The following is a 26,540-nucleotide window of genomic DNA, read 5'->3' as shown; positions in this document are numbered from 1 at the left end:
AGGCAGAAGGCTGATAGGTCCAGAGATTAACGCCTGTCACAGACCACAGAGGGTTCACAGGTACAGAACAGAAGAGTATAGTCACAAGCCAACCAGTGTTTTATTGGGTGCTTCATTAATACAAGTGCACAACAAAACCACCCTGCCATGCCAGAGTAGCCAGTAAATGTACAAGTCCTGCCTCTTTCACAAGCAGACCTATATTTCTGTGGTCTGCCTCAAAAGCGTTTGAAAAAATACATACAGTACAAACAAAACCAGAGAGCGTAGAAGAGCATGACATGTCATTTGATGCAAATCTTCCTCCTGTTCCATGCAGATACCATTGATAACTGGAATAGGAAATTAAAAAACACACAAGAACCTAGAGTAAAGTAAAAAGAGTATATAATCTGCATTTTGTTCCTGGAGCCACTATGAAAACAAGGATACATACTGTATAGTTGAGGGACAATGCTTATCAGAATAATAGTCTTTTTTCAATACAATAATTCCAACATTCAGATATTGGAAAATACAATCCCAATCTACTCTTTGTATAAAAAAAAGAAGCTTTCAAGTCAACAAGGAACAAAGGACAGTTCTTTACAAAGAAAAGGTAGATACAAAGTTTGGGGGGGGGGGATTACAGGTATACCATTGCACTTAGTGAGTGTGCTTTGAAAGGCTGGGGAGAGAGGTAGAGAAGTACAGTGGGGGGGAAAGGGTAACAGTGGAAAAGTCAGACAGGAGGATCTATGTGGCGTATCTCTTCGTCCACTGCTTGGCTATTCTGTCATGTTCCGTTCTGTTTGTCAGGTATTGTGTGGCAATGCTCCCCACCAGAGGGTCCGCTGCAATGACAACAAAAAAAGGATGCAGATCAAAGCATGCATTAATGAATAGCATTTCACAGGTGTATGTTTTTTGGGAGTTTAGAGCATATTATTACATTTTATTAAAAGATGAATAAGGGCTTTTTTTTTTTTAAAGATCATTTAAATTCCATCAACAGGTTCAACAGCAACAGAGCTACTGTCCCTGGGGAAGGGAACGCTGGAACACCACAGTTATCAATGTATGAAACATTATCACCATCTCTGTGTGTAGATGTTTCATGCTGAGAGTTTACATTATCTACACACAGAGATGGTGATAATGCTTCATGCTGTGAGTCTACACTATCTACACAGAGATGGTGATAATTCGTCATGCGGTGAGTTTACACTACCGCCATCTGTGTGTGTAGATGGTGTCAACTCAAAAATGTCATTTAAAATCAGTCATGAATTACCAACTGAAATGAGAACACTGCAGCTCATGATATGGACATTGACAGGTCTCTTTCTTACCTGGGTTACAGTCTGTGAGCAGAGAGCAGATGGACAGCAGCACCTTGGAGATGGTGAGGGCGGGACTCCAGTTGTCCTTCAGGATGTCCAGACAGATCACCCCCTGACTGTTGATGTTACAGTGGTAGATCCTCGTCCGAAATGTTACCTGGCGAGTACAGGAAAAGACAGCATTTATAGTTTAGAACCCTGCTTCAGCAGCAATACTGGCAGTGGAATAGTCTAAATTGGACAAAATATAATGTAACAAACAGCAATATGTCATTTCTTTGTTGAGAAGATGGTGACAACCCTTATAACACGGCTGTAGAGTTTTGATATACCATAAAAAATACCCGAATAGGCTTTGATATAGCCAACACTAAACCTTTTCCATGGTGCATTTACCAATATGCAGAAAACCTTTATAATTGTCATGAAATGCCCCCGAAAAAAAACATGCCTATCTCTAATCTCACTATAACCATTACATATTAGTTTGAGAAGAAAACAATCATTCCTATAAGACTTCACAGGGATTCAAATAAGGGGTCAACATTACTTTATTTGCTTAGGTCAAACCTTTGTACAACAACCATCCACACAAACATCCCTGTTAAGTTTACTACCGTGTTTCTGATTGACCGTGAGTCTGACATCTGTTTAGGCCTGACACCTGACACCGGCCCAGTCCTCCAATCACCAACATCTGGACAGACTGACCCTGACCTTGCAGAGGAAACTTCTAATGAGCCTTGGTATTTTGAACACACCGAGAACAGGACATGATAAATAACCCCACAATGGTGCACTCTCTGCCCCACTAACCCTAACAACCAAATCTTATACTTCCAATCTGTCCAACAAGCTTGTCAAACTGGAGTTTCAGTTAAGGGCTTGAAAAAAGCTCTGGTAAGAGTCTATAGTATACAGCAAAACTCCAATGGAGCATGTATTGTGCGCTACAGTGACGGAAGGACTGGCTACAGATCACAGTGGGACAAAACACTTGAGCCCTCTGGCTACACTGAGCAGAGCTTGAGCCTGTGGATTTGTTTGAGTCTGCTGTCAAACAGTAGAGCTGGTTCTTACACAGCTCAGAGAGAATGAAAGAAGGGGGGAGAAAACAGACAAAATGAGAGAGAGAGAGAGTCAGAACTCAAAATGAAAGCAAGTGAGAGGGAAATTGGGTTCCAAGAAGCACAAAGAGATATCCAAAAGCACATTTCATACACTTGATAATGACATCCACTCAACAACCGAAAATACTCCACAGGGTACATTTCATGAAAAGGCTAATAAAGAATGAATTGAAAATATGGACAGTGAACTGGTAAAGGCTTGAAGGAGCACACCAGATTTCCAGAAAATTATGTTAGCTGTTGAAATTACATTAAAGCAAGAGTTTTCCACAGAGGAAGAGAACAGCACAATGGCACTAAAGCTATAAAACATTTGTGGTCAGTGTGGCAAGGGGTGCTGACCTTGGGTGGTTTGAAGGGGTAGTCGGGTGTGAAGGCGATGTCCAGGAAAAAGACCCCTCCCTCGTAAACAGAGCCCGGTGGTCCCAGGATGGTTGACCTCCACTCATAGATGTTGTCTCCTTTGGGGCCGGCGCTGAAACAGAAACATGTCAATATGTTTAGCAACTCAGGGCATTGGAATTGACAACCGGCTACTGACAGGGTAGCCTAAAGTATACAAAGTCTGAGTCCAAGTGAGCAAGAGAGTGAGGAGGAAATGCTTGTTTCTGACAAGTTAAAGAAGCAGAGATTGGAGATTCTCAGTCTGCTCTTTTTAGCCTGAGGTTTAGTTCTGTTCAATGATTATCATTCAAGCTATCTAGGTTGTGCTGCCAAAGCAAATCTGAAACATTCTTAACCCCCCCCCCCCAAAAAAAAGTGCAACATTCAATGGCTAATATCATCATCCATCCATTGAAATAAACAGTTTGTCAGTTGGATTGAGGAATCTCATTTCACAAATAGAGAATTTAAAAAAAACGGTCAATTCATACAATATATACACAAACACGTAATTGTCTCTTGAATGTTCTTTATTAGATGAGTAGTTATGTTGAATGGGGTGAGGGTCACATCTGTTGGATAGTCTGGTAATTCATGTAATTTCCATATTATTGTCTCCACCCTCCCCCAACAGAAGACTGTCTGGAAGACAGACCAGATCTGAAAGCCCAGGACAATGAGGAATTCCTCAGATTTCATGGCATTTCTGTACATGAACTTTAACATCGACCAAACCCACAGGCGCACCAGAGCACACAAACAACTACACACACACACTTAGAGATTGGGAGCAGGATTGCAGCAGCACAGAAAATGCATGACTATCAGTCACCAGTAGCTTTGTTCATGTTGACAAGCTCCAATAATCTGTGACTGACGTTTCCAAATGGCCATGTCAGAATGAAATGACTAGCAAGTTATGCTTTCTCCGCAACATAATAACCTCAAATAGCACGACTTGAGTATCAAACAAGTGTCTGGCTCAGTGCATGCCCATGAGAATGGATCAGTCTCCACAAATAGAATGAAAGGACTAGACACTTCCTCTTTCCTGTAGTGTCAACACATGCAGATTTCACTCATCTTCTTGTTCGAAGCCTTCTTTAATTAGTTCATTATGATCCATTCTTCCCCAGGGACTTGAATATTTTTCAATAGCTGTTTTGTGCCCATAAGAGCAATGCGAATCTGGACTTATCTTGATGAGGCACAAAGGAAATCTGTTTTATACTGGTATGATTTGGAAATTACCTAAGCATAGCATCTGGAGACCATGTTGAGCAATATTCAATATCAGTGCATTGCAACAGGCCAGATGTGGCCTATTAATAGCTAGCTGTAATGAATCTAAGAAATGTTCTGATGTTGCTTAGGTGGGTGAGGTAACCCTTGCACTGTTCATGGAGACAATCAGTTGCAACCAGACAGGGAGAACTGTTTTTATGTGGGTGGGGGAATAAGTTATTTACTCATCTACACATCCCTGCACCAGAGGTAATCTGCAGAATTAATGGGTCATGTTCATAAGGCCCGAAACGGAAGAAAGCTTAGTAAAATAGGAAGGTTTTATGTGAAATTATCCAATGAGAACTTGTTTTCATTTTCCGTTGAAAATGGTTTTGCTACAGTGTGCCATTTTGAACACCACACTTTGGCTGTAGGCAATTTCCTTTTCAATACTTACGGAAAAATGCTAATTCAATCAAGCGTCTACATTCAACATGATTCAAGGTGAAAAACTCATTGTAGCTTGATGCAATATAAAAACATATTATACCTCCCACTGTGCCAGATGTGTGATCCTTTTCAAAGCAGCACAGATACAGGGACTCTTTCATGTCCTTTGAGGCCAATCACTTTCGAGCTGAGATGAGATAGATGAGACGGCATGGCAGAGGATCCACTCTACACCACCTCTGTGTAGATCTGACAACACACGGACCTCTGGGTAAAGGCTAAGTCAATAGTTTAAAGTACATGCCACGACTGGAGGTTGCCCGGCAACCCCCCCCCCCCCCACCAGCAGCAGGGGTTGTGGTGCTTTGTGACGGCTGCCTGAGCGCTGGCTGGGCATTCAGGACCTGACTGACAGTCTCTCATTAGACCAGTGGAGTGGGAGAGCAGGGGAGCACGGTCGAGGCCACAGCATCGGACTGAGACGGAGAGAGGCTGTCTAGGTTTAGGACATCGACTGAATCAGCATCCTGAATGGCTGAGAGGGAAAGGGAGATACTGCTCATCCTTACATCCTGCTTTGGTCATGGGATGAATAGAGATGTTTTATAGCAGATCCTATTCACCAAGCAAGGGGTATGATCATTACTGAGCAACTTTAAAATGCACAATGATTTTAATGCTAGTCAAAGGATTGCAATTTAGGATGCTTAAACATTTATAGGGAAAGAATGTGCCTGCGCAAAATCTTACGTCAAGTCGCTAGGAGACAGACAATGCACCAAAATATCTGTTTTTGTCATGTGGCATAATCTAACCCCAGATAGTAATTTCACTACATCTAGGCATATAGCTGAATACTGGGATTTCGCAACAGTAATAGAGCTCTCCTCGCTCTATGGGAAAACTCTTATCCATTAATGCAGACATATCTAGTTAAGTTCAATACACAGGACATTAAACATGAAATCGCTACGGTTTGCAATAATATCCTGTGTGACTCGAGAGTTATAATAAATCTGTTGTACATCGGTAGATTTCTTTGAGTCACTGAGTATTTGGGTCATTTCTTCCAAGAATCTGGGATACATTAGTGTGTGGGTGTCCGTGAGAATCTACCACTAGCCATCCTCTGCGATTACACTCATGTGGGAATGGCTCCGACAGCTGGAGTGCTGCCTCCGCAACAGAATGCAACCAAACAGAATCCCCAAATAAAACCCTTCAGGCCCGATTTACACTGCTTTCAAACCGCTGTGGATTCTCATAAAAAAACAATGCCAAGCATGACATGTTTTAGCTTGGCATTGTTTTTTTATTTGGATTCGAACAAGATAAGTGAGTTCCACAGCAGCATGGTCAATTCCTTTTTAACATGATACAACATGCATCTCATGTTTTATCCTCTGATCATGCAATATCCTAAATGGAATAATACACTGGTAAATCTTGCATACATATGGAAACTGTCAATTAATGGAAGATGGCTATTCATATGACCGCAGACACCAAACCACTGACAAGATCGTCTACATGATGTTGAACGACGACATGGACAAACCACATACATAATGAACCATGTTCATTTCATGTATGCTCTTACATGCACAGAGGACAAAGAATCTATTCTGAAATATGTCTCATTACTGCCTTAATTTTGCTGGACCCCAGAAAGAGTAGCTGCTGCCAAGGCAGCAGCTAATGGGGATCCATAATAAATACAAATGACACCATTACAATATAAAATATGCTAGGCTGGCTGACACAAAGGAACCCTTAGAAAATGTCATTTTTATGGCGGCCGTGTACTGCAGGCCTTCTCGAAGTATACACCGTTACACACACACCAAAGTTGTAGTTACTGGAAACTATCAATGTTACAAACTGTGATCCATAAGTAAAGGAGACCAGACATAATTTCCATATACAGTATATTGAATAACCTTTCCTTGCAGTGGCTGTGAGAGACTAGTGCACCCTGTGCCCCATTCACCATGGTCTATATTACATGATTCCAGACAACCTAGAGATTGTGCCAACATGCCATAACCTTTATCATATGGTATGGCGATTACAGTAATCTCTGGCAAATCGGTGACCTTCCCTCCCCGGGCTATCTACAGCTCTGGTAATTCTCCCTGACATTAGGGAAGAGGTTGCGTTGACGAGCTGATGCAGACAGGTGATCAGCCTGTCTCATTTATCCTACTCATGATGACAGAGACAAGCCCATGACAGTGTTCTACCGCTGCGTACATCAGTTACAGGGAACATTGCTTGATTGCGTGTGTGTGCGCGACAAAATCCCTCAACTCAGACCATTCTGGGAGGGCCCGTGCCATTCACTTTCAATATTTATGGAATTTAGTGGGGTGTTTTCTGGCAAGCACTCAGTGTGTGTAGGAGTGTGTCTGTTCAGCAGAATGTCTAAAATGTTCTCTCTATTTCACCTTTGACATCCGCTGTGCAGTCAGAGACAAGAGCACAAAAGGTTATGGGAGTGTAATTTATTCCTCATCTTATTAGCTTGTTGACACAACAAGCTAATAACTGCAGAAGACAGACAGAACCAAGCACAGAGACAGAAACTATGCCAGCATTTGTAGTTCAGTTCAAGGTCAAAGAAACGGTCAATGGGTACAAAATAATAATTCAAATATGTTGCCAGAAGGCAAAGTAGCAACAACCATATTAAAATCAAAAATGAAAAGGCATTTGGGTACGTGTTCATGTGTTGAGTTGTTAACATACAAGGCCAGGGAACCTTATGGATGTAGAGATTAGAGAACGTACCTTCTTTTACAGTACCAATTGAACATGTGCTTTGTGCAAGCGGCCCAATCCTCCAGAACTACAATTCCATAAAATAATTGAGCAAAAACCGTTTACACCTCAAGCTGTTCAGTATGTTGCTGTATAAAAAGGGTCTCAAAATTGACCGCCACAGCAAAAGGTGTTATATAAAAGAGTAACGGAACCCGTAATTGAATGTGATTCAGTCTTTTTAATGCTGCCATGTGCAAATAGAGCTATTATCTTAATTATTCACCATTCCAGTTAATTTCCCTTAGGCACTTTTCTTTACTAATGGCATAGCCATTCAGTTAAGATCTTCTGTTCCATTGGCGCGGCGGCTGTGGCGGTTATCAGAAAGGGAACTTAATGAAGCAATCTTCATTTCCCCTGACCGTGAAAGCAAAGCCCCGACAACCAATTACCATGTAGCTCAGCAGCAGAGGTGACACCTCCCTCCCCGGCCTTTCGTCTTTATTTGCACAAATGACATGGTTTGTTTTTAAATCAAGCCTTTTTATTGTTCATCCTTACTATGATTACTGTAATTATTTGCCTGTGATTTATCTTGAAACAAGCATTTATGGCAGAAATGGTTGAATATGTGCACGGTTTCCTCGAGTCCAAGTGAACCACATACCAATATTTACCCCTAACAGACCATTTCGCATGCTGGTTCAATCAATTTAAAAACGACCTTCCATTTGGTATTGATGGGAATGTGTACTTCAGATACTTTCATGACATCAGGTAATCAAATATTTTCTATTCCCATTCCTCCATTCTAATTTCTGAAGATGTTTCTGAAAAACAGGGACTTTGGTAGGTAAACATTATCTCCTCTCAGCATTGCTGGTGGGTCCCTGAAGCAAGCTTCTTATGCATTGCAAATGTTTGTCTCAGGAGTCAATAAATAATGTAGAGCATATATCATTATCATAATACACAGGCTTCGCATACATGAATGACTCAAAATGATGAGTCATTAATTATTATTATTATTTTTTAAACACTTAACCCACAGAGTTTGTGTGTACTGAACTATGTCACAACAAAGGAGGCCATACTTGAAGTAGCTACATCAGAAAAGCACTGCTGCTCTCACTCCAAACCCTTAACCATTCAGCCACACCCACGCCCAGAGGTTTTTTCAGTACAATAACCCCCCCACAAAGCTTCAGCGCCCAGGGCAGTCGCTTGGCCTTGTGGCCGAGGAAATGGACTCGTTACCAGAAGGTTACTGGCAGAGTTCAGTGGTGCGGTGTTATTCGTTGGTGAAGCACGATATGTAGCCTGGTTCCCATCTCTATTCAGCTATTACATTCCACTCCTTCGGCAATTCTATCATTAACGAGCTCGAGGAGATCAAATGATTTGATCTGGATTCGTTAACCCTCACAGCTATCATCCAATCACAGCATTTATGCAAATGCAAACTGATAGCAGAAGGTTGTAATTTACTTCATAAATTTGATTGGAAACATTCTAACATTGGGTATTCTGATGTAATACATTTCATTGTAAACATAAATATTGGGTGTTGGAAGAACAGAGGATTCCCCATTTAATGCATTTTTACCACCAGCCAATGTGATCACATCAGAGAAGCTGAACAACAACACAAACGCAACATGCAACAATTTCAAAGATTTTACTGAGTTACAGTAAGGAAATCAGTAAATATTAATTAATTAATTAGGCCCCAATGTATGGATTTCACATGACTGAGAATACAGATATGCATCTGTTGGTCACAGATACCAAAAAAAAAAAAGTAGGGGCGTGGATCAGGAAACCAGTCAGTATCTGGTGTGACCATTATTTCCCATTTCTCCTTCGCATAGACTTGATCAGGCTGTTGATTGTGGCCTGTGGAATGTTGTCCCACTCCCCATCAATGGCTGTGTGAAGTTGCTGGATATTGGCAGTAACTGGAACACGCTGTCATACACGTTGATCCAGAGCATCCCAAACATGCTCAATGGGTGCCATGTCTGGAGAGTATGCAGGCCATGGAAGAACTGGGTCATTTTCAGCTTCCAGGAATTGTGTACAGATCTTTGCAACATGGGGTCATACATTATCATGCTCAAACATGAGGTGACGGCAGCGGATGAATGGCACGACAATGGGCATCAGGATCTCATCACAGTATCTCTATGCAGTCAAATTGCAATCGATAAAATCAATTGTGTTCGTTGTCCGTAGCTTATGCCTGTCCATACCATAACCCCACAGCCACCATGTGGCATTCTGTTCACAATGCTGACATCAGCAAATCACTCACCCATACGATGTCTGCCATCTGACCGGTACAGTTGAAACCGGGATTCATCCATGAAAAGCACACTTTTCCAACATGCCAGTGGCCATCGAAGGTGAGCATTTGCCCACTGAAGTCGGTTACGACGCCGAACTGCAGTCAGGTCAAGACCCTGTTGAGGACGACGAGCACACAGATGTGCTTCCCGAGGAGGTTTCTGACAGTTAGTGCAGAAATTGTTTGGTTGTGCAACCCCACAGTTTCATCAATGTCCAGGTGATTCGCCTCAGACCATCCAGCAGGTAAAGAAGCTGAATGTGGAGGTCCTGGGCTAGCGTGATTACACGTGGTCTGCGGTTGTTGTGAGGGAGTTGGACAAACTGCCAAATTCTCAAAAATGACATTGAGGCAACTTATGGTAGAGAAATTAACATTAAATTCTCTAGCAACAGCTCTGGTTGACATTCCTGCAGTCAGCATGCCAATTGCACGCATCTGTGGCGTTGTGTTGTGTGACAAAACTGCACATTTTAGAGTGGCCTTTTATTGTCTCCAGCACAAGGTGCACCTGTGTAATGATAATTTTGTTTAATCAACTTCTTGATATGCCACACCTGTCAGGTCAATGGATTATCTTGGCATGGAGAAATGCTCACTAACAGGGATATTAACACATTTGTGCACAAAATTTGGGATAAACATGTTTTTAGTGCGCATGAAACATTCCTGGGATCTTTTATTTCAGCTCATGAAACATGTAACCAACATTTTACATGTTGCGTTTATATTTTTGTGAAGTATATTTTTTAATTACTCAAAATAAGTTACCAAAATACATTTCTACTTCTGGAAAATGCATTGGGCTAGGCTACTGGTTCAAGAGTTATAAGAGACATACAGATAGGATGGAAGAGAGAGGCCAGTGGAGATGCCAACAGAGATGCATGCATTGCGTAAAAATTGAACAGTGAAGACAGAGAAGTTAGAAGTTAATTCACAGGCTGGGGCATTAACAGTGGTGGAAAAAAAGTACCCAATTGTCATACTTGAGTAAAAGTAAAGATACCTTAATAGAAAATTACTCAAGTAAAAGTCACCAAGTAAAACACTACTTGAGTACAAATCTAAAAGTATTTGGTTTCAAATATACTTAAGTATCAAAAATAAAAGTATTCATAATTTTTTATTCCTTATGGGGGGGGGGGGGGGGCGACGACACACTACAACACTCAGACATACTTTACAAACAAAGCATGTGTGTGCAGTGAGTCCGTCAGGTCAGAGGCAGTAGTGATGACTAGGGATGTTCTCTTGAGTGTATGAATTTGACAAATTTTCCTGTCCTGCCAAGCATTCAAAAATGTAACGAGTACTTTTGGGTGTCTGGGAAAATACATAGAGTAAAAATACATTATTTTCTTGAAATAAAAGTAAAAGTTGTCAGAAATGTAAATAGTAAACTAAAGTACAGATACTTAAGTAGTACTTCAAAGTATTTTTTACTTAATTACTTTACACCACTGGGCATTAATCCACCATTTGTATGCTAGTCTACATATTAGGCCTTGCCTATTATAGTGAATTTAGGTGATGTGATGAAACGTTGTTGCCCTTTGCTTAAACATGAATAGAATGGGCTGGTAATTTGGCTGGTAAATTCATGGGTAAACTCGCAATGGCTGTCTGTTGTTGTGATGCAATTTCCATAGTAATGTAGAATGTTCATTCAAATGATTAACTGATGATGCTCATGCAATGGATTGTATTTTTGGTTCTCTCAGTTGAGTTAAATCAATAAATCACAGCACATATTGATGGGTACTAGGGATTCAAATGTCAGTCAATTTTGCTGCCGACTAACTGACCCTCATTAAACGGTTACATTTCTTCACAAACAATAAAATGACGTGACCAACAGAAAATATTATCAGAGATCTGTATACAATGACGAGATGCTTATGCTTCCGCCCTAACAATGGTAGTCGACCCAAGGCGGGAAGGCAGGCGACTAGCTTAGGCCCAAAATAAGCCCGTAGCAACGCATTAGGCTTATTTTGGACAGATCTTGGCGAGAGTAAAACCTCTCACTTCGCCTCTTCCTCTCTGATACTATGTAAACATACAAGGACCTGACATTTTTCATTAAGCGCATGGAAACATGCAGCAATAGCAAGCCTAAGGCTATATATAGCCTATTATTGAACATGCAACTCATGTAATGAAGCAGCTAACAAAACATAATTTTCAAACATTTGCCCAACTGCAATTTGCGGAAACAGTTCTAAACTGCGCACTTAATGCGAGCAGTTCTATATGTGACAGAGATGAAAATATCAGTTAGAAACTTAGAAAGAGGGGGAATCTAATAGCAACTACTATGATGGGTTGCTAAAATGACTAGGATTGTGCCTTTGGCTTCTGGACAACGATAGAAAGTTGATATGAAAACCAATAGAACAAGAGATAAATGCTGGTTAATGGCATGAGGAAGTCTATAAAATAATTGCCCCCACGTTTCTATGGCTTGATTTTCGCATGGCTACTTTGAAGCAAGGTAAGACATGCCTCATTTGAAGTAAAGTAAAACGTTCAGGTTTCAAACAATTATACCACCTCAAGCTCACATGCCAAAGTAGTGGGTGACGCTTTGATAGTCAATGGTATGCAGGCTATAGCCTATGCATCCGAATAGCGAATGGGAGGGCTCGCTTTACAAGTTGAGATTGACAAATAAAAACAGCTACTTTATTTAAAAAAATAAAAATGTTCCCCCCTTTTCTCCCCAATTTCGTGGTATCAAATTGTTAGTAATTACTATCTTGTCTCATTGCTACAACTCCCGTACGGGCTCGGGAGAGACGAAGGTCGAAAGCCACGCGTCCTCCGAAACACAACCCAACCAAGCTACCTTGGTTAGCGTGCACTGCGCCCGGCCCGCCACAGGAGTCGCTGGTGCGCGATGAGACAAGGATATCCCTACCGGCCAAAACTTGGTTTGCGCTGTCTGATAGGTGGTTGGCTTTTCCGCTGTTCAAACTAGGCTCTGTATGCTGTGCGCGTGTGATAAACTGCATGACGACTAACGAAAATACACACGCGCCAATTTAAATTCCACAAAATTATGCAAATTCACCTATAGACCAATAAGCATGACGGGTCAAATGTATTTTCCGGCAGCTAACAGTTAACATCCCTAAAGTGTACGATTCCTGCTTTTACTCTATGGGTACACTTGCAATGGCCGCCAGTCCACCTATGCGATCATTGATTTGAATGGGGACGCCTGTTCTATTCATTCTACTTCCATGGCAGCACATGCAGTTCGGAGCTGAGGAAAGGAGAAAATGTGCCCCCTCCCAAAACAAATATATACATTTATTTTGTTTTATTACGGAGACCGCGGTCATTTGGCTGCCCAATTACCGGCATCCAAAATTCCATGCCTGTCACAGCCCTTTCGGTATCCTGTATTGCCTCATTAAAAAGTTTGTCCAGCTGATTAAATATTTTAGGCCTAGGCCACATTTCTCTGCCGACACGGCAGAAAAAAAAGGTATTTATATACGCTCTCAGCTTATTACTCATCTAACAATGGAACTTAATTTACAAGTTGTCACCACCAGCAATCTCAGTTGATTATGATGAACACATTGTACATTTTTGTCTGTACAATAGAAATAACTGAGATGGTAAGATGGAGCCTAATTCCTCTTGAACGGTCTATTGTTTGTAATTCGTTGAAACCCATTAAGCTTTGAGATGGCATCCCTGCCAAAATGGTAATGGTATCGAAGAGCAACTGTTTACTTTGGAGTTATTTGTTCCTTTGTCAAGATTTTACTGTTTGCTTACTGTGGATTACCATCCTGTCAGTCTCAATGTCCTAAATGGCTTCGGTGAACCAATTGTGTAATGGCTAGACTTCACTATAGAGTGATGTGTCACACTTGGTTTCCCCTAGAACACATTAATAACATTTGGGATAAATGTTTGTGGGAAGTGCTGCACAAATGAGGACATTGAGAATCCAAATGATACGCATGAATCAAAACAGGCTGTGTTAGCTTTCAAACAAGTGCCTTGGTGGAGTGCAATAAGAATACATTAACGTGAGATGATGTCTGAGGTCTGGAACAGAGCATGTTACCTTCAGTCACAAAACAAAACGACCCCACTTCATTAGAACATGCCTAGTTCAACAGATGCTACACTATTGTCAATAGCAGATGAGGTGAAACATTTGAAATCATGTACAGGTGTAGGATCTCAGCTTGACCTATATTGTCACAGCAAAATAATCCTGCCGCAAAAGGATTTTAACGTTTAGTCCATAATGTTGCTTGATGAGTGGTTAGGCTATTAGCTGGCCAAAAGTAGCTACATGAAAAGTGCAATACTGTTAATATAACCATGTGTTTGTTTATGTAAATCAGTTCTCAGCAACAATTGTCACTTTGACAGAGCTCCAGAGTTCCTCTGTGGAGATAGAACCTTCCAGAAGGACAACCATCTCTGCAGCACTCCACCAATCAAGCCCATATGGTAGAGTGGCCAGACGGATGCCACTCCTCAGTAAAAGGCAGATAACAGCCCGATTTGGAGTTTGCCAAAAGGCACCTAAAATACCCTCTCAGACCATGAGAAACAAGATTCTCTGGTTTGAAGAAACCAAGATTGAACTCTTGGCCTGAATGCCAAGCGTCACGTCTGGAGGAAACCTGGCACCATCCCTACAGTGAAGCTTGCTGGTGGCAGCAGCATCATGCCGTGGGGATGTTTTTCAGCGGCAGGGACTGGGAGACTAGTCAAGCGAGGGAAAGATGAACGGAGCTAAGTACAGAGCGATCCTTGATGAAAACCTGCACATTTACTCAGTACGTTGTTGAAGCACCTTTGGCAGCGATTATTTATATTATACACACATACATTTGCAAAACAAAAAAAACGTTTGCTTTGTCATTATAGGATATTGTGTGTAAATTGATGAGGGAAAAACGATTTAGTCAATAGCACACAGATAGCGATGTTGGCTAGAGCGCACCTCTAGAGAAAACCATCAAAGTTAAATGCAATTATCATTATTTTTTGGTACATGGGAATTTCACTGTAAAATGTTATTTTTTTTATGTGCACTACGTCATTATGCACAGCCTTTTATCTGCAACAAGTCAATTTGATGGAAACTAATCTCTGGTGGGAAAATGAACATATTGCTTTTATGATTTTCTTTTGAATATTTGCATGAAAACCCAGCTATTGTCCCAATACTTTTGGAGCTCACTGTAGATATCAATCTAGAACAGGATTATTTATGTTGGATGCAATTTGAATGGAATTGGTAGAGAGAGATACTGCTCACATGCACACTGATTTAAAGCAACGATAGGCTGTTTATCTTTACAATAAAAAAAAGAAGGTGACCCCCAAAAGCCAGATGGAGATGTGTAAATTAGACAATCAGATATTAGTTCTAATATTCACTGTAGAACAGGCTATGCTGCAGCAAAAAAAAAAAAGTTTCAAGTGCCAAAGAACTGCACTCTGTATGAGACGCATGGTCTGTCCCTACCCTGAGCATTGACGATTGATCATGCAGATAGCAGAACAGAGAAATCTGTAGAGAATACAGATTTAGACATTGCATATCATTTAAAGGAGCTGCATATGATGTCTGCATTGGCCGTGCAGCATTTAGGGTGATAAGTCCTATGCAGAAGTCAGGGCATTCATACTTCTTGCGCTTCGCGGAGCTGCGCAGAGTTGTTGTTAAGGAAGTTGTCAAGGAAGTGAATTTGTGTTATTACAGGACCTCCCGCCAACCAACCATGTCAATGCAGAGCTATACGGAGCTCAATGGCCTCTGGCATGCCTCCGGAGGCTCCGCAATTGCGTCACACCATCCATATGGCGTCTCCGACCACATTTTCGGATCAAGCATAAATTTGCTTTTAGGCCGTGGCTACGGATACTGAGTTTTCGCCCATGCCCCGCTCCAGCAAACCCTCTTTCTCAAAGCTAAGGAGCCTGATCATGTTTTGCGCATGTGTTATTTTACACAAACATTCGTTTTTCTAACGCAGCTGCTCACACTACCCCTCCCTTCATGTTTTGCTCTTTACTCACCCTCTTCTTAGCCATGATGATGTAGCCCATCTCTACCTCATATTTCTGAACAGTTGAAATAAACCCTGCAGCGATTTGAACAAACATTCGAAAACATATATGATAAAGGCTATAAACTTCTCTGTCTGTCGGAACGGATATTGCAGTTGCACAAGCAGGAAGCAGTCCCTACACTTTGGGAAAAAACAATCAACGTTGTGTGTGATGATGGCTAATCTTTAACTGCTGCCATATTGTAGTTCCTGTCTGCCTCCTGGTGAGCCTAGCATTGTTTCCACTGCAGTCATTAAGCTGTGGCGCTGAGCCCACGGCAAAAACATATGGAACATGAAAAAAGGTGCACTTTGAAGATGATAGAACAGTCCTCTGCAAACAAAAAAAGTAATGAATAAAAAAATTCAGACAACCCCATAGTAGAATGGTTTCTATTTACCTAGTCGGCTTGTTGCTGTGTGTTCTATGCAAGATAAATATTCTTCTCGAGGCACATTCAAATTATGGGGAAACATGCATTTTGTCAATGCACAACAAATCTTGCAATAGCTGGGAAAACAGCAGCATTAATGGCATTTGTTATAAAGAGGGGGATCCCAGCTTTCCATTCCTACTTTTATTTATTTCCTACTTTTATTCTAAATATGCGCGAACTGCACCATTTAAAAAGTTCAGCACATGAACGCTAAATGTAACTCGGGTCAATTGTAGGGTAACTTGGGGTAAAACAACACCCTACCTAAAAAATAATGTTTGGGGAGTGACTTAGTGTGATAATGGTGATAATGCTTTTTGCTAATAGCATACCTGATAATATGGACATCCCCTCACAACATTTCCCCCCCACTTCACATTTTTGCAGAGGAAACACTGCAGCTTAGCCAATATTCACAACGATGATGAAAAAAATAACATGAAATTGCTAACTAGACTGCGTGTCGTTGTCTTGCTGCGTTCCACCTCTGGGCAGACGAGCATGTATCCGGACCGGTGAAAATAGTCTGACAGTGGGCGAGTTTGTTTATGCTGATATCGTGGCGAGACTAACTAGCTGCATGCAACTCAGCAGATAACAACTGGCTAGCCTGCCTGTTGGTGTCGCGCTTATGTTTGCAATACTGACAAAGTTTTTACAAAACATGTCAATAATGTATTTTGTGTAAAACACGTAAATAGCTGCATGTAGCCTACTCTACTCCTGAAAGAATAACATGAAATCGGGCTTTTGCTTACTGAGGCATGGAAGGCAATAGTTCAAACAGTTGTGTACAACGTGAAGTGTGTAGGCTACACCAGTGACCAGACAAAGGCGATCAAGGAGGTGGAGCGGCAGCGGAGCACCCAGCACAGCAACTATGTAGGAAGCGGAGTGGCTATGAAAAACAAAAAAAATCTTGCACATGGGCAGAAATATCTGTATTTTTAGCCTGAGCAAATTGGGATACAGAAACTCTGTATCCATAGCCACTCTGTATAATTTAACAGTTCCATTTCACGTCATGCTGTTCATTCATTATAATTTACCAGTTTCTCGCAGTTATTTATCCCGGAAAATGGGAGTGGGTTTGGACGGGAAATCCTGATAACTTGGTTCCCGTTATTAAACCCTAATCTGTAAACATACAGTATTTTGCGCCACTGGGAAACAACCATTATCAGAAGGTCATGGACAGGTTGATATATTATTTAGACAATAGAAGATTTATTAGGTTCATTATCTCTGTGATTGTACAACTTGGAATGCATGAGAACAAATGTCATAAACCATCAACGATCTACACAAATTAGTTTTCAAGTAAATGTTCTGTTCCAGAGTCTCTCATCCGAATCTTGGATATATGCGCTGAAATTTTTGAACGGTCAGCCGCAAATGACAATGATCAAGTATATTTCACAGAGGCGACTGTGGCGCACATCCCCTCCCCCTCATGAATATTGATAACTTCCCCGCTGTGGCCTAGTAGACGTTAAGTCCCCTGGTAAAGCCTGTGAAAAATGGCTCTGAGTTTGTCACTCCCACAGAACCCCAGAGGGCCACAACGCAACACTAATAAGCAGCAGTCACTCAGTCACAGTAGTGGAGATGATCCCATCGTTTAAAGGGGGATGGAGATCAGTGTGGGTATTATTGGTTATTTGCCTCATGGCTCAGAGAATGCATGTCGACAACAAGTATAGCAACAAGCAACCAGTCAACAACACACAATGTCATGTTATAAATCCTGCTGATTGCGGACACTTCCTATTGGGCCTGTCTGCCTGACATCATCAAAAAGTGACACGGTTTGGTTTAGGCATCTTTAAGGGCATTACATCATGCCATTTGGATTCAGATGCCAGCAGAAGCTATGTGTGCTGAAGACTGACAGTGTAAATCAACCAAATTAGAGTGCATCTGGCCTCAAGAGAGACGTGTCCAGTGCTACAGTAGGCTATACGTCAATGGCAACATTCAGTCAGAATAAATGCTATTCTGTTCCAGACCCTTTTCATTGTTTCATGACATAAACATTGCTGCTTGTACAGCAATACTTGAAATATCTGATAGTTAGCAAAATCACAATGCCCAAAGCCTATTTGGTTTCAACTGGTTTCACATCACCACCCTGGACGGTTCTGACCTAGAATATGTGGACAACTATAAATACCTAGGTGCCTGGCTAGACTGTAAACTCTCCTTCCAGACTCATATTAAACATCTCCAATCCAAAATCAAATCTAGAATCGGCTTTCTATTTCCCAACAAATCCTCCTTCACTCACGCCGCCAAACTTACCCTAGTAAAACTGACTATCCTACCGATCCTCGACTTCGGTGATGTCATCTACAAAATAGCTTCCAATACTCTACTCAGCAAACCGGATGCAGTCTATCACAGTGCCATCCGTTTTGTTACCCAATCACCTTATACCACCCACCACTGCGACCTGTATGCTCTAGTCGGCTGGCCCTCGCTACATATTCGTCGCCAGACCCACTGGCTCCAGGTCATCTATAAGTCTATGCTAGGTAAAGCTCCGCCTTATCTCAGTTCACGATAACACTCACCCGTAGCACACGTTCCAGCAGGTATATCTCACTGATCATCCCCAAAGCCAACACCTGGAACGAATTGCAGCTGAAGCTGGAGACTTATATTTCCCTCACCAACTTTAAACATCAGCTATCTGAGCAGCTAGCCGATCGCTGCAGCTGTACATAGTCCATCTGTAAATAGCCCACCCAATCTACCCATCTCATCCCCATACTGTTTTTATTTACTTTTCTGCTCTTTTGCACACCAGTATCTCTACTTGCACATCATCATCTGCTCATTTATGACTCCACAGTGTTAATCTGCTAAATTGTAATTCTTCCCTACTATGGCCTATTTATTGCCTACCTCCTCATGCCTTTTGCACACACTGTATATAGACTTTTTTTCTACTGTGTCATTGACTTGTTTATTGTGTTATTGGCTTGTTTATTGTTTATTCAATGTGTAACTCTGTGTTGTTGTCTGTGTCACACTGCTTTGCTTTATCTTGGCCAGGTCGCAGTTGTAAATGAGAACTTGTTCTCAACTAGCCTACCTGGTTAAATAAAACATATTAAAAAATGTTTTTAACTTGTTTGATGAGTGACAATGACAAGGTGAGAGAGCTGTCACAATAATGATAGTCAACTGGAGCTGGGAATGACATCTTACTGCCCTTGTGTTCACATGCTGAAAAAACACCAAAAACAGGCTCCAAACCGCTTGGAACAAATGCAATTTCGAACAAATATTTAGTAACAGTGCTGATGAAAGACAATGTCATATCATGGATGCTTAGGACTGTTATAAAGCAGAGTACTAGAAAGTGATTAGACAGTAGCCAACGACACATCAACCATTACTTTCAACCTTCCACGATCACCTCATGATGCAACTTGCAGGCCATCTCCAGAGATGTTTTATTACAGGATGATAAGGCTGGGAGACTCTCCCCTGCTTAAACAAAAGGGATGTCTGACTACAGGCCTCTCAGTGGGGTGAGCGACGAGAGGAAATAAATCTGCCGGCCCCGGCTCTGTGTGTAATGTGCCGAGCGAGGTGATCTTTTCAACACAACACACACTGTCTTCTGAAGGGGCCAATAGACAGTGACACCACTTGCAGTGTGAAATAAAATGAATAACCTTTGAGACTAACTTGGTCGGTAGTGAGCGATGCGTAAGGCATAAATGATGACATTTACTTTGTCAAGCCTCTTTTTCATGCAAAGCAAATTGTTCTTTTTAGCCCTTATCGACGTTCACTTAAAAAAAGGGTGTGTGGGAGTGATCTACTAAGCTTAAATATGGATCATTTAGCTATTTGATTTAGAATTTTAGGAACCCTTTAGGCACCAAAAATAACTCAATTATTTGATAATATATTGAATTTGGCCTTAACTACCATAAATGCACTGTATAACACATTCATAAATGGCAAAAAAATACAGTAAATAAAAAATCATACGGAATAAGGTTCAAGTGTCTGTCCTATATCTAGGAGATAAGAAAGCTAAGGAAATATTTTAGTTTTGGACACATATTTAAACCCTTATTTTTGTTGGCACAAAACTACCTCCATTCATTTGTATGGGTTACCTTCAGACAAGTCTCATGATAGAACCAAACCTTCGTAGAACAAAACCGCTTCCATGAGAAGACCGATTTTCGGGATGCCTCATGGTCTGACAAAACGCGATAGCTCGGCCACCTTCTACCGCAGATGCGGAAGACCGATATAGGCAGATGCGGATTGAGACGCAGCCCATGTAAAAACAAAACATATCTACCTTAAAGTGACCGATTTTTGTATTTTGTTACTTATATTGACGCACGGGTGCATCAATAGACTCTTAAGGATTATTGAAATGGTCTGTTATACATATTCTATAACCCTAATCAGACCATTATAACAGTGGAAGAACATTTTAATTGGGATGTGTTATAAAAGCCATTTTATTTTAGTTGTTATTGGGGCCGGGACGATACCAGTATCGCGATACTCATTAGTATCGTGGCAAGGAAACAAAACACAAATGGGATTTAACTTCTTTAGGAAAACAGCCCTGATGTTGAAAACAAACATGATGTTGTCATTTAGTCACATGTATTTACTTTCAAGCTATAGCACATAATATTTTACATACAGCAAAAAAAAAAATTCAAGGACAAAAGAGTCTGGTCTGCTTAGTATTTTCATTTTTGTGTACAGAAAAACATATTGCTATACTGGTATCGTCCCGGCCATAGTTGTTATGGGATTAGCATGAATATGCAGCCCCGGGATACACAGAGAGGATAATCTTTAAAACGCCTAATTGTTTTGTGATCGTGATTATTTTACTTTAAAATTATGCCGCCTTTAATCACTCTGCCTGTGTAGCCTCAAGCAAAATAATTTCCAACGTGACAATCTCATTTTTCAGAGGCCATTTTAACAGATTATTTGAAGTCCTTGAGTAAAGAGCCATTTACCCTTCAGTAACTACATTTTGAATTAGAATGAAAAGGTTACCTATATATATTCACCATTTCAGCAAGGGTGTTACATGAAACTCAGTTAAAGTGATTAGTTCACAGCACCACACACACAACTGTCTGTTTAGCGTTGGATGAGTCAGTCAGGGCCATCTCTCTTTGTTGCTTTATCAGGTGCATATAAAATGAACACAACCAATCTAAAATGGCCAAAAAGCAGCAGTTGCCTTGTGCCTGGCCACCATTTTCTCCGGTAATTTGCATTTGAATGCTGAGACTGAGGTAATTACCGTGCTGTTATAAACAGGGGAGGATAATCAATGACAACGTCACTTTGTGTTCTTTAAGTTAATAAGGCCTCTGCACAACATCCCCCAGGGATGCCTTTTGTCATTCAGCGGCTGATGCACGTGGTCGATCTGCCACTCGCTAGCTGGCCACCATATCTCTCCCTTTAAGGACAGGCAGCAGAACACAATAACCATTGTCTGTTTGTGACAATCAAAACGTTTTAAAATCACATGTTCTCTTTTCCCTTTTTAGATGGGCTTTAAACTGAAATCATATGATCTAAAATGGTATGTTTCCTATACGGTTAGATAAGTAGGCCTACATCTTGTGTTAGGTAAAATAGAACAAACTATAAAAATGTTGTGAAAAGTGCTAGCGTAAATCCCTCTTACGTGTATGATAAACATCTTTAACACTGTAATACCTGACCGCCTATGTAAAACCAGAAAGACTGAAGTCCATCCTTCATTCTTAGAACCAAGAATCCTTAACAGAAATACAGTATATCCTGAAATCCCAAGGCCATAACATTAGCAAGGTGTATAAACATAAATGCTGGTAGAGAGCAATCTTTCCTTACCTGCAGTTTGGAGGTGGGTCGAGTGTAATTTCTGCAAGTTCTTTCTGAATCCTGAAAAACAATAATACTCTGTTTTAATCTTTGTGGCAATGAATCTCTCTAATCACATAACTGAAAAAGCTCCCAGAATGCATTTGACCCCAATGTGATAATGAAATGCACAAATATCATGTTGTTAATAAATCCATAGAACATGATGATACAGGTAGACCAGACCACAAATTGCAGTCATATGAGTTAACATATAAAAATCTAAATTTACCAAATGCCAAGGCAATCCATTGTAGGCTTATTATGTCTAGGGTTGGGCCGATATATGATTAAATCGAATATCGTGATATTTAACATTGGCGATATATTGTGACGTGCAAGACTAGAAAACTGTGCAGTTGTATCAGTTTGGCTGTATCAATGTGTTTAAAATGTCTAAATAAATTAAGCCCCCCCCCCAAAAAAAATGCTAAGATTAATTAATGAGGATGCCACTATATTGTAAATAAGCACAAACATTATACAGTCTGGAATGATTTAGTAATTAACAGCGCAAAAGTATTTTATCAGATATCACAATATTTAGATTAGAATATCGTAGAAGAGGTCTCCCCAAACATCACCCAACTCTAATGGTGTCACACAGTGCCATACTGTTGTTAAACTGACTCTTCCACGAGGAAGCAGCATAAGGCACATTACAAACATGATGAGGCAACCTCTGTTTAAAAGAAGTGCAGAGCCTGAAAGGTTCAAACCTGAAATGATTTATCAGCGTGTGTGTGTTATTACAATAGGCCTGTACAAATGTCAACATCTTTCAATTACTCTTTCAAATTCAACCCTGCAGCAGTCACCTGAGGGAAGGGTTAATAACATCATATAAACATCTTCGTATAAAAAGGATGACAAATCACGATGACATGTAATGATTCACACACAACAGTGCAATTTAACCCATCAGTCATAATGTTGTGTCACATCCATCTGTGTTGAACCAGGCACGGGGGAAAAACGCCATGGAAACACATTATACCATCACTGACATAACTGCACCCCCTTTAATCAACAGAGACCTGTGGTGTCCAGTGTTATGGTCGTAATACTAAAACCCAGGGTTTGAGCACAGTGGACTGTCTTATAAGTGTGCTACACATCAGGAAGATGTTCCAAATATCAGGGGTAGTTATAAAAAGCGCTGTAGTCTCAGCCAATCCCTGGCTCGACTGGTTGCATAATTCTATCATCACCTCGCATCAATCTGTGTTTCCACTGGCAAGGCTAGGTGGGCGGCAGCGGGAATGCTGTTTGTGACAACACTAACCACACAGATATGTGATGAATGAAAGTATGGTCATCATCGTTACGACTCAGGCCACCTGACCTTGCTAAGGAAAGCGCTATGAAAATGCTATAACCAAGGATAACCAGGCCAAGTCCAGTGTTTCCTGGTCAACTCTTATCACATGGCCAGGAAAGACTCAGGGGCATAGGGTCATCATAGTAATCTGCCTGTCAGATGAATGACGGGCATTACAGTGTCATGATGCGATAGATGCAACAAGGTGACCTTTCATTACATATGTTGTATGAATTAAATCTAATGGATATATTAATAGCATGAGTGTGACTAGAATACTAATGTCCATTGGACCGGTTAGCGTTATATACAATGAGCCTAAAAAACATTAGGAACACCTGCTCTGTCCATGACAGACTGACCAGGTAAATCCTGGTGAAAGCTATGATCCCTTATTGATGTCACTTGTTAAATCCACTTCAATCAGCATAGATGAAGGGGAGGAGACCGGTTAAAGAAAGATTTTTAAGCCTTGAGACAATTGAGACATGGATTGTGTACATGTACCATTCAGACAGTGAATGGGCAAGACAAAAGATTTTAAGTGCCTTCGAACGGGGTATGGTAGTAGGTGCCAGGCACACCGGTTTGAGTGTATCAAGAAATGCAATGCTTCTGGGTTTCACACTCAACAGTTTCCTAGGTGTATCAAGAATGGTCCACCACCCAACTTGACACAACTGTGGAAAGCACTGGTGTCAACATGGGCCAGCATCCCTGTGGAATGCTTTTGACACCTTGTACAGTCCATGCCCTGCCGAATTGAGGCTGTTCTGGGGGCAAAAGGGGGTGCAACTCAATATTAGGAAGGTGTTCCTAATGTTTTGTACACTCAGTGTAACTCACCACCCTGAGGATAGGAAGGTGCTCAAACCTGCTCCACTTAAATACATCTAAACTGAGCCAGATTCAAGGTTTACCTCTTGGCACTGGTTGAGAGTTTGGCAGCTGTTTTACTGGAGATCTTGGTCTCCTTCTTTTTGGGCTGTGCTTGTTCCCGCTCCTGTTCTGGGGGTACTGATGATTCTCTTTGTTCGATATCCGAGCTCCCCCCACTGGTGCTGGGGCTGTCGTCCGGTCTCTGCACCTCACTGGACATCCTGGCCTTGGGAAACAGACACCAAACAGCACAGCTTTATCTTTCATTATGTTTTCTATACAAAATAAATGAGTGGTGTAATGGTATGTTAGCCTTCGCAGGCCTTTTCAAAAAAATTACTTTGGGGGGGTACTGCCGAGGTTGCACAGTCTATCATGTTACTAGTCATTGTGCTGTTTTGCAGGTTAAGATTAAGATGCCATTGCCTGCCATTGTGCCCTTGAGCAAGGCACTTTGGTCAATTGACTGTATTGGTCAATTGCATACAAGGTCCAACCAAAATTTGATTTCCGCTTTTAACCCCTCCGAAAGACACACATACAGGTTTTTGCGGGGAGAGGTGCGGGGGGCTGCCACACTGGGCGCCCGGGGAACTGTTGTTGTGGGGGGGTTAAGTGCCTTGCTCAAGGATACAACAGCAGGCAATGGCATCTAGGATTTGATTTAATACCAGCAACACTCCGGTTGCCAGCTCACTTCCCGCCGGACCCCAGATACAAACTGGCAACCATCCAGTTGCTGGCTCATCTCTCTAACCACACAACAGCAGCTACTTGCCTCCATTGTGTGGTTGAGTAGAACAGAATACTTGATTGTCCTAGCAGGCAGACGTTATTTTCACAACAGGGTAATTATGTAAGTCTGTTTCACTTTGCTGATTAATAAAGAAGGCAAGGTGGTGAAGCTATTTGCGGTTCGTCAATATTTTGACAAACTCCTAAGATCTCAAACTCATTCATGAAGATCCAATATTACTGTTTTAACAAACCACCTACACATTTTTGGAGTATGAAAGAACAATGCTTTCAAGATGTCTTGACTTGAAAAGTCAAGTGTCACCGGCCTACTGGCAATATAGTGTTATGTAAAACAATTAATTCAATATCACCACATGAATCTTTTCAGTAGTTGACCACATCGATTGATGGAACATAGATCGAAAGAGACACTAGCCGATAAAAATCAACTAATCAGGGAGTTGAGTTCAGTAGGCTAAAGAGACACTAGAACAGTAGGCCTGTGCCTCTACAAAGGGCATCAGATGACTGAGATATCGCCTTAGGCTTTGATGACAACAATGTGAGGTAATTTTTATCTATCACGGTCAGTGATACCAGTTTATATTGTTTCGAATAAAAGCCCGGGGAATAGGATTTACCGTTACGGTGAAAGATGCAACCGGTTAGTAGTGCTTAACCACTATCTTTCCCGGGGGTGTTATGATAAGGACATCAACGCTATGTGTATCCACTCGCCAGACATGTATCAACTTGCAAAACAGGTGTGAGCTGGCAACGTTGGGGAAATTATACCAATTCTGAAAATTGATACAGTTACATTTATCAAAGATGACGCGCATGTTGACTCTATGGGCCTCAATAAATAGGACACAACAATGTATCACTTTCTTCTGTCGTTGTTTCGGACCCAGCTGAGCAATTGGTCAACACAATTTGAAAGCCTCCCCCTGTCCACTGAAAAAAAATAAACAAATAGCATGTGCCCGCGACACAAATAGGGCTGTCAAAAAAACAATGCTTAACAAACATCAATAACACTGCAGGGAAAAAGTAGCACCCGCTGTGCCATGTCCTGCCATGGGGAATTTAAATGAAGAGGCCTGAGCGTTTAAAACTCGGCAAAATATGCAGAGAACATCACGTTTTAGAGATTCTTCGACAAGGCATCAAGGGCTCGTCAAGGCCAGTCGACGCGAGGGCCAAATGAACGGCTTGGAAATGTGTGAATCCAACGTTTCTCAAGTGTCCACAATAAGCGTTGAGCTGCTCAGGCACAAAGGGAGGCACGTCCCACACACCCTCATCGGAAAATGCCACTTTCACGGGACATTTACTTAGTTTCTGTACACATACCATGGACAGTTACATGCGTGCAAAAATATTACCTGGCAGCTGACCGTCGATGCTGTATTTAGAATTCAAATCCCAGGTGAAAAGTATATCCACACACACCGCAGTCTGCTCGCACTCGTGTCCTTGCTATTTAACTGAAGGTAGCAACTGAAAAGCGATTACAGAAAAC

General features: G+C 41.3%; 1 protein-coding gene across 1 annotated transcript; it reads right to left on the bottom strand.

Moving 5' to 3' along the window:
• Window positions 1-81: 81 nt before the first annotated feature.
• LOC139573775 (ubiquitin-conjugating enzyme E2 E2) lies at window positions 82-26,540 on the bottom strand. The gene is made up of 6 exons (XM_071397620.1): window positions 26,404-26,540; window positions 24,319-24,503; window positions 22,048-22,098; window positions 2,795-2,927; window positions 1,332-1,479; window positions 82-833 (listed from the first exon to the last, which is right to left on the bottom strand). The coding sequence occupies exons 2-6, from the start codon at window positions 24,495-24,497 to the stop codon at window positions 736-738; spliced, it is 609 nt and encodes a 202-aa protein (XP_071253721.1). The 5' UTR covers window positions 24,498-24,503; window positions 26,404-26,540; the 3' UTR covers window positions 82-735.

This window comes from Salvelinus alpinus, chromosome 4, assembly GCF_045679555.1.
Source record: "Salvelinus alpinus chromosome 4, SLU_Salpinus.1, whole genome shotgun sequence".
Taxonomy (NCBI): Eukaryota; Metazoa; Chordata; class Actinopteri; order Salmoniformes; family Salmonidae; genus Salvelinus; species Salvelinus alpinus.
The sequence above is the reverse complement of the archived record's forward strand: the minus strand, read 5'-3'. Positions and strand labels throughout refer to the sequence as shown.